The sequence below is a fragment of the Leptodactylus fuscus genome, chromosome 1 (assembly GCF_031893055.1).
Source record: "Leptodactylus fuscus isolate aLepFus1 chromosome 1, aLepFus1.hap2, whole genome shotgun sequence".
NCBI lineage: Eukaryota > Metazoa > Chordata > Amphibia > Anura > Leptodactylidae > Leptodactylus > Leptodactylus fuscus.
Window position 1 is genome coordinate 281,039,963 of NC_134265.1, and position 14,521 is coordinate 281,054,483.

The 14,521-nt window shown below is 44.0% G+C and overlaps 1 protein-coding gene across 1 annotated transcript in view; it reads right to left on the reverse strand.

The window, feature by feature from the left end:
• The window catches only part of TTC29 (tetratricopeptide repeat domain 29), a 196,036-nt gene that overhangs the window by 129,432 nt on the left and 52,083 nt on the right, over window positions 1-14,521 (reverse strand). The window contains exon 5 of the mRNA XM_075257582.1: window positions 544-729. Within this exon, the coding sequence (XP_075113683.1) occupies window positions 544-729 (186 nt within the window). The remainder of the gene's footprint in view (window positions 1-543; window positions 730-14,521) is intronic.

Here is a 14,521-nt window from a genome sequence, read left to right on the forward strand (position 1 = left end):
CTGGTCATTATACTCGGGGGTCTTTTCAGACCCTCGAGTATAATAATACTGTTTGTGGGGCCCGCAGTGTAAGTAAATAGGGCCTGTTACCATCTGGAGTAACTCCAGCCAGTAACGGCCTGTTAAAAAAAATAAAACGCATCGGTAGTGGCTATCGCTGGGCCCCCTAATGTCCCGACCCTGTGGCCGCTGCTACCCCAGTAGTTACTCGCCTGGTGTAAATGTTTTATATGTTTGTATATGTTTATATAATATGTATTGAATATAAAAAATCAATAAAAATGTTTAAATGAAAAAAAAAGTAAGTTGTTCACATCAATGTTACAACAAATTAGTAAAATGCCAAAATAATAAAAATTTAAAGTGGAAAAAAAGATTTACTGTAGCTCTGAAAATGTCAATTTCATTGTGACACTGAAAATTTTACTTTAGCTAGCATAACCAACAATTTAACATATTTTCCGCGAGCAAAGCCGCAGGTATTCTACTAGTATAACATACAACCCAAATTCATGAATTAAATTAAATGAAATATTTTCTTACCATTTTCTTCTGCTACCATGCCCAAGTTTGCATGGGCCTCAGCTTCTTTTCGTCCTCCATCAGTTTTTACTTTTTTAGCTGTCTGAAAGCAGCATTCAGAAAAATGGTCTGAAAGCCAATGATCACCCAGAGTCTTGAAGTACTGGGCCAGTGCATACTGATTTTGGTACACCTCTTCATAGTAGCCTTTGAAAGACAAAAAAGTATTTACATTAGGATGAGTTTCTTAGCGATCCAGCAGTTTGTGGAATGGAAAATTGTTTCATTAATGGACAAATAAAAGTAAGCGGTAAGATTTGGATCATAATAGTTAAAGAAGACCTTTCACGGGTTTGGGCTCAGGCAGTTCTATATACTGATGCAAAGCTGACAGGGCGCTATAATGGGGTCTGTGTGCTTTCCACACGGTCTCCGCATGAGTTATGTAGACAGGAAAGTAGATCATGAAATACTTTTCTTTTTTTTTTTTTAAATGTAGATTGTGAGCCCCACATAGGGCCTCACAATGTACATTTTTCCCTATCAGTATGTCTTTGGAATATGGGATGGAAATCCATGCAAACACGGGGAGAACATACAAACTCCTTGCAGATGGGTTTTTTTTTTTTTGCCCTTGGCGGGATTTGAACACCAGAACTCCAGCGCTGCAAGGCTGCAGTGCTAACCACTGAGCCACCGTGTGGCCCCTCATGAAATACTTTTCTGTCCGTATTATAGTCTATGGGGTCCGTGTGCTTTCACTGCACACCGCTTGCCAATGCATGCAGTAGTCCATTCGTGGGGGGGGGGTCCCATGCGGACTCCCCCGATCAGAATACTGAACGCAGATGTGAACCAGGCCTTAGAGACCTAAGTAGATCAAAAGAATGCTATTTGCCATCATCTTTTCAGTTACCTATTAAAAGGTGTTAACTACTGTAGTCTTTCTATTTTTATCTTTTGTAATACACTAAATTAAACACAGAAATCTGTGTCCTGGAATTTAGTGTATGAGTATAATTCTATTATATTTGTTATAATATATTTATATTTGTGTTTTTTTTTCAATGAATAATATGTTTGCATAAGATTCAACTCTGCCCGTATCTGTAAAAGACATCATAATATATTTCTTTACTATGCTTAAAAGATTAATGTGCATATGAATTTTTCCATTAATAATTTGATGTATTTATAATTAGGAAACGTACAATACAAACAAATGCCAGAAGTCAGACACACAAGACACAACATATTTATGAAACATATTAATTTGATCATTGATTGGCGCTATACTGGACCCTTCCTACATAGAGGAACTCCAATAAAGGCAAGGCAGTTTTAATCACATCCATACCCAGGGGAGTCTGTAATTTTGCATGCCATTTATCTGACAGCAAGCAGCTGCTGTACTCTTTTTTCATGCCCCTGGTTATGCAATTTTATTGCCAACAGAACTTGCCTTTATGAGGTTATAGGAGCTTATTGCAGAGTCATAAGTGGCTCTATGTTAAAGGCATACATTTACCATCCGTTATCAATTTTGGTTTCTTTGCAGACCTAGGATTTTTTTTCACAATGGAATGATAACTTGAGTGCACTGCCCCCAGATCAATGTCATAACTTGTACCTAGTACTGTTTGTGCAGTCTGTTTCTCCTATATCACTATACCACCTTATTTCAACTCTATGTATTGTTTGACATCTCCTTCGCTACCTCTGCTTTATGACTGAATATTTAAAATCCAATGAATTCAGCTGCAAAAAGTAAAGAAACCCAGCTGATATTGACTAAAACAGAAGCTTAATGAAATTTCTGAGTCAAGCTTTGCTATATACCTTTTTTTGTATATAATATAAAGTATTTAACAAAAGTGAGTACACCCATCACATTTTTGTAATTATTTCTTTATATATTTTCACAGGACAACACTGAAGATATGACACTTTGATACAATCTAAAGTAGTCAATGTACAGCTTGTAACAGTGTAAATTTGGTGTGCCATCAAAATCACTTAACACACAGCCATTAAGGTTGCCACTTTCACTTCTCCATGATGATATCACGGAGCTAGTGGATGTTAGAGATTCTTCCAATTTCCGTTTGAGGATGTCCCACAGATGCTCAATAGGGTTTAGGTCTGGAGATATGCTTGGTCAGTCCAGCACCTTTACCTTCTGTTTCTTTAGCAAGGCAGTGGTCATCTAGGGTCATTATCATATTGGAATTTGGCCCTGCAGCCCAGTTTCTGAAGGGAGCAGATCATGCTCTATTCAATATAAGGAAAATATTTGTTCTCATATCGTGTTAGCCAGTGGGTAGGAAATATAAAAAAAAAACAACAAAACTTGATAGTCTTCAGTAGTTAATACCTTTTTAATGGCTAACTAATAATGATGACAGATTACAATGTTTCGGAACTCTAGGCTCCTTTCTCAAGTAAATTTAAAAACCATTTCTGAAGGATGCATATTTATGTACAAAAGGACACATAGGGATAGAATTCTAGGAGGAAGGGAGGGAGAGGGTTATTAGTTATTGGTAGAAACAATTGTCACAACTTGAATATTTGTAAATAATTTGTGTATTTTTCTGCTGAGGTTTGGAGGGAGATTAATCCGGTGTTCTGTGGTCTTCTGGTGGTTTCCTTGCCATTGGGCCATCTGTTGGTGCATTGAGTATTGGCCTTTAGAATATACTTGAGGTTCTTTGGATTGAGCCTCAGGTGTTGGTCATTACCATCATCCTATCGGACGGTTCTGGGGCTTGTATAAGGAAGAGGACTGGCTTCACTAGTTGCCGGTTTTTGTTGTATCCAACTAGAATTCTTGGCTCAGTGAGGAGGATTCTTTGTGGAAGTTTCAGCTGACTTGGTAGTGGTGTGAGTGTTGACTTGTGTGTGAGTCTGGTTTTTCCCCTCCACACTTCTACTCTAGCCTGTCCTTCAGCTCTGGTTGCCCGACACGGTCTTGGTATTTGTGAGGTTGTTTGGGTTCCAGTTTGTTTTGCCCCAGTCCTGTGTTAACCCTTCCCTCACCCTTCCACTATCCCTCTCCTCATTCTCTTGTTGCATATTGTGTTGTGTCGTGTGTCTGTTGTCCAGCACATCTCATCCTGTTTGTTTTGTCTGCAGCAGCACCTTAGTTTCTTTAGGGGTGACCACCTTAGCATCCCCAGTCCCTAGCTCTCTTTTAGCTCTTCCCCTATCTTTCGGCTAGGTCTTTGTGTTAGAAAGCCAGGAGTTGTCGGGGCCAAGGCTAACTTGGGAACAGCTGACCACCACCCGCAGGCAGGGCCTAGCCAGCCACCATAGCGTCAGGGAAAGTCTCCCACCTTTGTTCCCTTAGCAGTGCATTCTGCAGTCCGGATTCTGTGCCTCTTCATAGACGCAAACGTAACAACAATGTAAACAATTCCAGGTTCTTATCAGTTCTCAGGTCAGTGATTTCTGTAAGATGCCATAAACCCATGTGACAGATTTAACCCCTTCTCTGGTGTTTGAAGCAGGGTCATACGTTTATACTCCTAAATCCATCGCTGTTTCCTTGATTTACAATTCCATCTTAAACCAAAATATTCATGTGATTGGTGATATTATGATCCTCACTGCAGAAATGTTTTGACACGGGAAGGTCCATTGTTTGTTCTCTAATTGTATGGCGATGTGAATTCATATGCATTCTAAGCTGCTATCCGGTCTCTCCAGCATACAGATTTTCAGTGGGACATTTGGTCACGTTATTAAATACACTACATTAGGTGTGTTACAGGTGAACGAACCTCGGATTTGATATTCCCTGTTAGAGTTTGGTATCTCTATCCTGTCAGTGGTCAATATGTGAGGGCATGTTTTGTACCTTCCCATGTCAAAACATTTCTGCAATGAGGATCATAATATCACCAATCACATGAAAATTTTGGTTTTAAAAGGGAATTTTAAATCAAGGAAAGAGCGATGGATTTATGAGTATAAACTTATGACCCTGCTTCAAACATTGGAGAAGAGGTTAAATCTGTCGCATGGGTTTATGGCATCTTACAGAAATCACTGACCTGAGAACTGATAAGAACCTGGAATTGTTTACATTGTTTCTACCAATAACTAATAACCCTCTACCCCTCCTTCCTCCTAGAATTCTATCCCTATGTGTTCTTTTGTACATAAATATGCATCCTTCAGAAATGGATTTTAAATTTACTTGAGAAAGGAGCCTAGAGTTCCAAGACCTTGTAATTAGAGATGAGCTAGTACTGTTCGGATCAGCCGATCCGAACAGCACGCACGCATTGAAATGAATGGACGTAGCCGGCACGCGGGGGGTTAAGCGGCCGGCGTCAAAGTGGAAGTACCAGGTGCTTCCATTCTTTTCAATGCGTGCGTGCTGTTCGGATTGGCTGATCCGAACAGTACTCGCTCATCTCTAGTTGTAATCTGTCATTATTAGTTAGCCATTAAAAAGGTATCAACTACTGAAGACTATCAAGTTTTTTTTTTTGTTTGTTTTGTTTTATATTTCCTGCTTCAATATGTCAAAGTACAGCAGCATTCATACAGCCCCAGACACTCCTAACACCATGCTTGACTATAGGCAAGACACACTTATGCTCCAGGTAGTCCATCTTTCTTATGGACCATATACACACAGCTGGAGTGGAATAAGCAATAAGGGGAAGGCATGAAGTATGGCATCCTAATATCTGCGCTGTGAGCTAGCATGCACTGAGGGCATAATGGTGTGCATCATATAACTTTTATGCTGGAGTCAACAGCCTTACAATTAATGCAGGGCGCACTGACTCTTTGGGTACAAAATCTTGGCACAATTTGTCCATTTTCACTTAGGGGTGTACTCACTTTTGTTGCCAGGGTTTTAGACATTAATGATTGTGTGTTGAGTGATTTTGATGGCACACTAAATTTACACTGTTATGGTATGTTCACATGGTGGAATTTGCATGCCGCGTGTGAACACTTCCACTGGCATCCAGTCACGGCATTCCGCTCCGGATTAGGCTCGAAGAATGGGCCCCTTGAGCCGCGGACACCGCGGTTGAGTCAGCCGCAGAATCTGTGGCAAGATAGGGCAGCTCACTTCTTTTTTCCACTACTAGTTAGGGGAAAAAAGAAGTGAGCGGCTCTCATTGAATTCAATGGGAGCTGTTTTTGGAGCTGTATTTTGAGGCAGATTCCGCATTAAAATCCACTCCAAAAAAGTTTGTGTTAACGAGCCCTTATACAAGTTGTACACAGACTACTTTATATTATATCAAAATATCATACCTGCAGTGCCATCCCATGAAAATATAAAATGAAATAATTACAGAAAGGTGAGGGGTGTACTCAATTTTGTAAGATACTGTTGTGAGATACTGTTATAACCCCGCTATTAAAAAAAAAAAAAACCTCCCTGGGTCCTGTGCTGCTAACTATCGACCCGTCTCTCACCTCTCCTTCATCTCTAAAATCTTGGAACGCCTAGTCTATTCTCATTTAATCCGCTATCTCTCTGCTAACTCTCTGCTTGACCCCTTACAATCTGGTTTCTGCGCTCTGCATTCTACTGAAACGGCCCTCACAAAAGTCTCCAATGATCTCCTGATCAGTGGCGTAACTACCACCATAGCAGCAGAGGCAGCTGCCACAGGGCCCGGAATATTAGGGGCCTGGTGACAGCTGCTACCGCTGCTATCATTATTCTCAGAGGTCTTTTCGGACCCCCGAGTATAACGATCGGGGCCCCCTGTTGGTGGAATACTTTCCACCAACAGGGGGCCCCGAAGCTGCAGCAATGGCTGACACAAAGGAGCTGCAGGTCTGGCTCCTCTCAGCGCTTCAGGACGCTCCCTCTCCCCCTCCCTTTCTCTGCCTGTCCTCTGCCCACCAATGAGAGGGCTGAGAAGAGCCCAGGAGGCGGGGATTATCCCTGCCGAGCTCCTGCCGTCCTGCACTCAAGAGGAGAAGAAGCTGCTGCTCCAGGAAAATGAAACTAAAGAAAGAAAACAGGTCCACAGGTACATACTGGGGTTACTATTAGAGATGAGCGAACACTAAAATGTTCGAGGTTCGAAATTCGATTCGAACAGCCGCTCACTGTTCGAGTGTTCGAATGGGTTTCGAACCCCATTATAGTCTATGGGGAACATAAACTCGTTAAGGGGGAAACCCAAATTCGTGTCTGGAGGGTCACCAAGTCCACTATGACACCCCAGGAAATGATACCAACACCCTGGAATGACACTGGGACAGCAGGGGAAGCATGTCTGGGGGCATAAAAGTCACTTTATTTCATGGAAATCCCTGTCAGTTTGCGATTTTCGCAAGCTAACTTTTCCCCATAGAAATGCATTGGCCAGTGCTGATTGGCCAGAGTACGGAACTCGACCAATCAGCGCTGGCTCTGCTGGAGGAGGCGGAGTCTAAGATAGCTCCACACCAGTCTCCATTCAGGTCCGACCTTAGACTCCGCCTCCTCCGGCAGAGCCAGCGCTGATTGGCCGAAGGCTGGCCAATGCATTCCTATGCGAATGCAGACTTAGCAGTGCTGAGTCAGTTTTGCTCAACTACACATCTGATGCACACTCGGCACTGCTACATCAGATGTAGCAATCTGATGTAGCAGAGCCGAGGGTGCACTAGAACCCCTGTGCAAACTCAGTTCACGCTAATAGAATGCATTGGCCAGCGCTGATTGGCCAATGCATTCTATTAGCCCGATGAAGTAGAGCTGAATGTGTGTGCTAAGCACACACATTCAGCACTGCTTCATCAAGCCAATACAATGCATTAGCCAGTGCTGATTGGCCAGAGTACGGAATTCGGCCAATCAGCGCTGGCCAATGCATTCTATTAGCCCGATGAAGTAGAGCTGAATGTGTGTGCTAAGCACACACATTCAGCACTGCTTCATCAAGCCAATACAATGCATTAGCCAGTGCTGATTGGCCAGAGTACGGAATTCGGCCAATCAGCGCTGGCTCTGCTGGAGGAGGCGGAGTCTAAGATCGCTCCACACCAGTCTCCATTCAGGTCCGACCTTAGACTCCGCCTCCTCCGGCAGAGCCAGCGCTGATTGGCCGAAGGCTGGCCAATGCATTCCTATGCGAATGCAGACTTAGCAGTGCTGAGTCAGTTTTGCTCAACTACACATCTGATGCACACTCGGCACTGCTACATCAGATGTAGCAATCTGATGTAGCAGAGCCGAGGGTGCACTAGAACCCCTGTGCAAACTCAGTTCACGCTAATAGAATGCATTGGCCAGCGCTGATTGGCCAATGCATTCTATTAGCCCGATGAAGTAGAGCTGAATGTGTGTGCTAAGCACACACATTCAGCACTGCTTCATCAAGCCAATACAATGCATTAGCCAGTGCTGATTGGCCAGAGTACGGAATTCGGCCAATCAGCGCTGGCCAATGCATTCTATTAGCCCGATGAAGTAGAGCTGAATGTGTGTGCTAAGCACACACATTCAGCACTGCTTCATCAAGCCAATACAATGCATTAGCCAGTGCTGATTGGCCAGAGTACGGAATTCGGCCAATCAGCGCTGGCTCTGCTGGAGGAGGCGGAGTCTAAGATCGCTCCACACCAGTCTCCATTCAGGTCCGACCTTAGACTCCGCCTCCTCCGGCAGAGCCAGCGCTGATTGGCCGAAGGCTGGCCAATGCATTCCTATGCGAATGCAGACTTAGCAGTGCTGAGTCAGTTTTGCTCAACTACACATCTGATGCACACTCGGCACTGCTACATCAGATGTAGCAATCTGATGTAGCAGAGCCGAGGGTGCACTAGAACCCCTGTGCAAACTCAGTTCACGCTAATAGAATGCATTGGCCAGCGCTGATTGGCCAATGCATTCTATTAGCCCGATGAAGTAGAGCTGAATGTGTGTGCTAAGCACACACATTCAGCACTGCTTCATCAAGCCAATACAATGCATTAGCCAGTGCTGATTGGCCAGAGTACGGAATTCGGCCAATCAGCGCTGGCTCTGCTGGAGGAGGCGGAGTCTAAGGTCGGACCTGAATGGAGACTGGTGTGGAGAGATCTTAGACTCCGCCTCCTCCAGCAGAGCCAGCGCTGATTGGCCGAATTCCGTACTCTGGCCAATCAGCACTGGCTAATGCATTGTATTGGCGTGATGAAGCAGTGCTGAATGTGTGTGCTTAGCACACACATTCAGCTCTACTTCATCGGGCTAATAGAATGCATTGGCCAGCGCTGATTGGCCGAATTCCGTACTCTGGCCAATCAGTGCTGGCCAATGCATTCTATTAGCTTGATGAAGCAGAGTGTGCACAAGGGTTCAAGCGCACCCTCGGCTCTGATGTAGGAGAGCCGAGGGTGCACTTGAACCCTTGTGCAGCCTCGGCTCTGCTACATCAGAGCCGAGGGTGCGCTTGAACCCTTGTGCACACTCTGCTTCATCAAGCTAATAGAATGCATTGGCCAGCGCTGATTGGCCAATGTATTCTATTAGCCTGATGAAGTAGAGCTGAATGTGTGTGCTAAGCACACACATTCAGCTCTACTTCATCGGGCTAATAGAATGCATTGGCCAGCGCTGATTGGCCAGAGTACGGAACTCGACCAATCAGCGCTGGCTCTGCTGGAGGAGGCGGAGTCTAAGATCGCTCCACACCAGTCTCCATTCAGGTCCGACCTTAGACTCCGCCTCCTCCAGCAGAGCCAGCGCTGATTGGCCGAATTCCGTACTCTGGCCAATCAGCACTGGCTAATGCATTGTATTGGCGTGATGAAGCAGTGCTGAATGTGTGTGCTTAGCACACACATTCAGCTCTACTTCATCGGGCTAATAGAATGCATTGGCCAATCAGCGCTGGCCAATGCATTCTATTAGCGTGAACTGAGTTTGCACAGGGGTTCTAGTGCACCCTCGGCTCTGCTACATCAGATTGCTACATCTGATGTAGCAGTGCCGAGTGTGCATCAGATGTGTAGTTGAGCAAAACTGACTCAGCACTGCTAAGTCTCTGCATTCGCATAGGAATGCATTGGCCAGCCTTCGGCCAATCAGCGCTGGCTCTGCCGGAGGAGGCGGAGTCTAAGGTCGGACCTGAATGGAGACTGGTGTGGAGCGATCTTAGACTCCGCCTCCTCCAGCAGAGCCAGCGCTGATTGGTCGAGTTCCGTACTCTGGCCAATCAGCGCTGGCCAATGCATTCTATTAGCCCGATGAAGTAGAGCTGAATGTGTGTGCTTAGCACACACATTCAGCTCTACTTCATCAGGCTAATAGAATACATTGGCCAATCAGCGCTGGCCAATGCATTCTATTAGCTTGATGAAGCAGAGTGTGCACAAGGGTTCAAGCGCACCCTCGGCTCTGATGTAGCAGAGCTGAGGGTGCACAAGGGTTCAAGTGCACCCTCGGCTCTCCTACATCAGAGCCGAGGGTGCGCTTGAACCCTTGTGCAGCCTCGGCTCTGCTACATCAGAGCCGAGGGTGCGCTTGAACCCTTGTGCACACTCTGCTTCATCAAGCTAATAGAATGCATTGGCCAGCACTGATTGGCCAGAGTACGGAATTCGGCCAATCAGCGCTGGCCAATGCATCCCTATGGGAAAAAGTTTATCTCACAAAAATCACAATTACACACCCGATAGAGCCCCAAAAAGTTATTTTTAATAACATTCCCCCCTAAATAAAGGTTATCCCTAGCTATCCCTGCCTGTACAGCTATCCCTGTCTCATAGTCACAAAGTTCACATTCTCATATGACCCGGATTTGAAATCCACTATTCGTCTAAAATGGAGGTCACCTGATTTCGGCAGCCAATGACTTTTTCCAATTTTTTTCAATGCCCCCAGTGTCGTAGTTCCTGTCCCACCTCCCCTGCGCTGTTATTGGTGCAAAAAAGGCGCCAGGGAAGGTGGGAGGGGAATCGAATTTTGGCGCACTTTACCACGTGGTGTTCGATTCGATTCGAACATGGCGAACACCCTGATATCCGATCGAACATGTGTTCGATAGAACACTGTTCGCTCATCTCTAGTTACTATACTTAATATCAGGCATTTGGGGTGATTACTTTTGTTTTAGGAACTCCATGTGCCTCATATTAATAGCAGTTAACCCCATCATGTCCCTCACATTAACCCCTGTGTGCCTCACCATAAGAGTTACTGATATGTGAGACATATGGGGGTAATAGTAATGAAGATACTTTATTATTACCTCCATGTCTCTCACATATCAGTAACTCTTATGGTGAGGCACACAGGGGTTAATGTGAGGGACATGATGGGGTTAACTTCTATTAATATGAGGCACATGGAGTTACTATATTGTAATGCACATGACCAGATTTTTTTATCCACAATTGTCCTGGTATAGCGGTCAGCGGTGACGTGACAGTATGTAGTCCTGTAGGGGCCACTTAGGGACATAATACTGTGTGCAGTGGCCACTATTGGGTATAATACTGTGTGCAGGGGCCTCTAAGGGACATAATACTGTGTGCAGGGGCCTCTAAGGGACATAATACTGTGTGCAGGGTCCATTATTGGTCATAATAGAGCGCGCAGGAATGCGTAGGAGGGACGTGGTCGAGATCTTTGGTGTCGGGGGGCCCCATGTCAAAAGTTCGCCACGGGGCCCCGCCATTCCTAGTTACGCCACTGCTCCTGATGCTAAATCTAATGGTGACTTCTCTCTTCTTATTCTTCTGGACCTCTCTGCAGCTTTTGACACTGTTGACCATCAACTTCTCCTCACTATGCTCCGCTCAGATGGCCTCAAGGACACTGCGCTCTCCTGATTCTCCTCTTATCTCTCAGACCACACTTTCAGTATATAATTTGCAGGCTCTATTTCTTCATCTCTTTCCCTTGCTGTTGGGGTTCCTCAGGACTCAGTCCTAGGCCCCCTGCTCTTCTCTCTCTACACAGCCACCATTGGACAAACCATCACCAGATTTAGCTTCCGGTACCATATTTATGCTGATGACACCCAATTATAGACATCTTCCCGTGACGTCACCCCTGCACTAATACAGAACACCAACGACTGTCTTTCTGCTGCCTCAAATATCATGTCTTTGCTCTATCTGAAACTAAATCTTTCTAAGACTGAACTACTACTGTTTCCACCATCTAATAGATCTGTCCCTGATATATCCATGGCAGTCTCAGGGCCTTACTATAACTCCTAGGCAGTATACCCGCTGCCTCAGGGTCATGTTTGATGCAGACCTTTCCTTCACCCCCCATATTGAACCATTCGCACGCTCATGTCACCTCCATCTCAAAAACATCTCCAGAATACACCCTTTCCTTACCAGAAATACATTAAAGACACTTATTGTCTCTCTGATTCATTCTCGCCTTGACTACTGTAACTCCTTACTAATCGGTCTTCCCCTTACTAAACTCTCCCCTCTACAATCTATTCTGAATGCAGCGGCCAGGCTCATCTATCAGGCTAGATGCTACAGTGATGCTTCTGGTCTGTGCCAGTCGCTACATTGGCTGTCTATTCATTATAGAATAAAATATAAAGTTATCACCCTCATCCACAAGGCTCTCCATAATGCCGCACCTCTCTACATTTCCTCCCTCATCTCTGTCTACTGCTCAACCCGTACTCTCCGTTCACTCAATGACCTAACACTTACATCATCTATTATCAGAACCTCCCACACTCGTATTCAAGACTTCTTCCGAGTTGCACCACTTCTCTGGAATGCTCTACCCCGGACAATCAGATTAACTCCCAATTTCTACAGCTTCAAGTGCAAACTAAAGACACATTTTTTCAGACAGGCATAACACAATTCCTAATGTAAACCTTTCCGTACCGCAGTTAGAATCCCCAAAATCTAACCCTCCCACATTTCCCCACATGATATGAGGCCATTTCAGGCTAACTTTATATGTCCAAGCACCATCCACATGATAAAGGACACGACTGGTGACGGCTCATAAAGTTTTATCTTTGTGTAATAACAGTCACCTCTATTACAAAAGTGTCTGACCACTGTATAAGCAATGCGCCCCTGCTACCTCTTGTGTCACCCCCTCTACCTCATAGATTGTAAGCTTTTGTGAGCAGGGCCCTCAGTCCCATTGTGTGAAATGACTTTCTTTGTATTGTATCTTTCTGTCTGTATTTGAACCCTACAAATTGTACAGCGCTGCGGAATATGTTGGCGCTATATAAATAAAAAACTTTATTATTATTATTTCCAGAATTTATATGGGGACTATATACAATGTAAAAAACTGGAAATAGCTGACCCATAAGGTGTCTGAATCACAATGCCGTTAAAATGTATTCAAGGACATGTAAGATAATGCGTAGCATATAACAAGACCTGTACCCAAAGCTTCACGCTGATGCCCACAAAATTAACCCAAAATTGACAAAGAATGTATTGAGCTTCATAGCTAATAGTAAGGGTGATTCAAATATGCAGCTTTGAGCAAAAGACAAAATGTGTCCTATTGGGTAAAATCCTGATCTCAAAGCACTCATGGCAGCTTTTAAGAAGACATGAAAGTCATGAGACATCTGCAGGGAGAGCAACAGGGCTCCAATTTGTCCATTAAATGAAGCTGTAAACATTGATTGTTTGCTCTAGATTCTTGGCAAACTGAATCAGGCCAGATGTTAGGTCACTAAATGCTATCATCTCTAACTTCATTACGCTATTTATTTAAGGCTGACCAGAGGAGCAGTATCCAAGATATATGCTGTGACATCTTAATACTTTCTCTCATTCTTTGCCATACTTCCTGCCATGCAGGAGATATTTATGATTTCACACAGATTATTTTAGTTAAAACATTTTCAGAATTAAAGCTGAACTCTGGCAATTGTTTGCCTAGATATACCTGCTTTAGTTGACAAGCCATATTTGAGCCATCTTGGCTCCTTTTCCTTTGATATGACTTCCTTTACACAGTCTCATGTGCAGCTTACTTTTCGCGTTATGCCTCTGACTTGGAATCGACAGAGGGGTCCTAGTCTCATTGCACTGCACTTACTATGCTGAGTCCTATCTAAAGACATTGAGTGCTACAGCTCAGTGATATAGAACGTACAGTACATTACAGAGTCTCTTGTGTACTTTAATGAGATACTGCTTTACAGTGCTCTCCTCACCTTCAGCTTCTGATTGATAGGCTTCTCCCTGTCTGTAAATAGTAGTGTGAATCTGAATCTCATGGGGATACACTGGAATCTCTGCACACAGCAGACAACAGTGACAGTTTTCTAATTATGCAGCTAATCATTATATGGACAAACTTGCTTCATTCTATACATGGGGGTCCATAGAGAAGACAAAGGAGAGTCAAACTTTGTCAGAACAAAAGGTGTCTGAGAGCTGCCAAGATGGAATTGAAAGGTGCTAACAAAATTCTTTAGTCCACAGGAAGTCCTACGCACACGGGAGACTGATCTTCTGCGTACACACTAAAGCAATCCCTTTAATGGTGGTCAAACTGAAGATCAAATGACCCTGCATCTCATAATAATACGGCTCAAATTGTATGGATGTAACTGAGCTGGGATGAAAAAAACACAGCCAAAGTATTTTTGGAGAGTTAGCATTATATATCCAAAAATAAAATTGCCAGAGTGCAAGCATCTATGGCCACCTGAAGATGAACACATGAGCAGCATGCACTTTTTCTCTTTCATTGCTTTTCAATAAAAAGAAATTAAACAGATTATCTGTTAAGTATCAAGGCTAATGAGCCCTGCTTTAAGCTAAATGGAGCAGATGTCAGATATGGACAGAGATGCCAATGTGCATATACCCGCTGGCAAATGTAATTCTGAAAAACAAGAGTCTCAAGATAAAAAAAAATGGGAAGTAGATTATGAATGATTATAGATACCATTACAATTAATGTGTTGAATTTTCCAAGCTAAAAAATATGGTTAAATAATTTCAACTGGACTGTTTTAGGGCACAGCAAATACCAGGCACCAAATTAAGAGAGTTTTCCAAGGGGCTGTAAAAT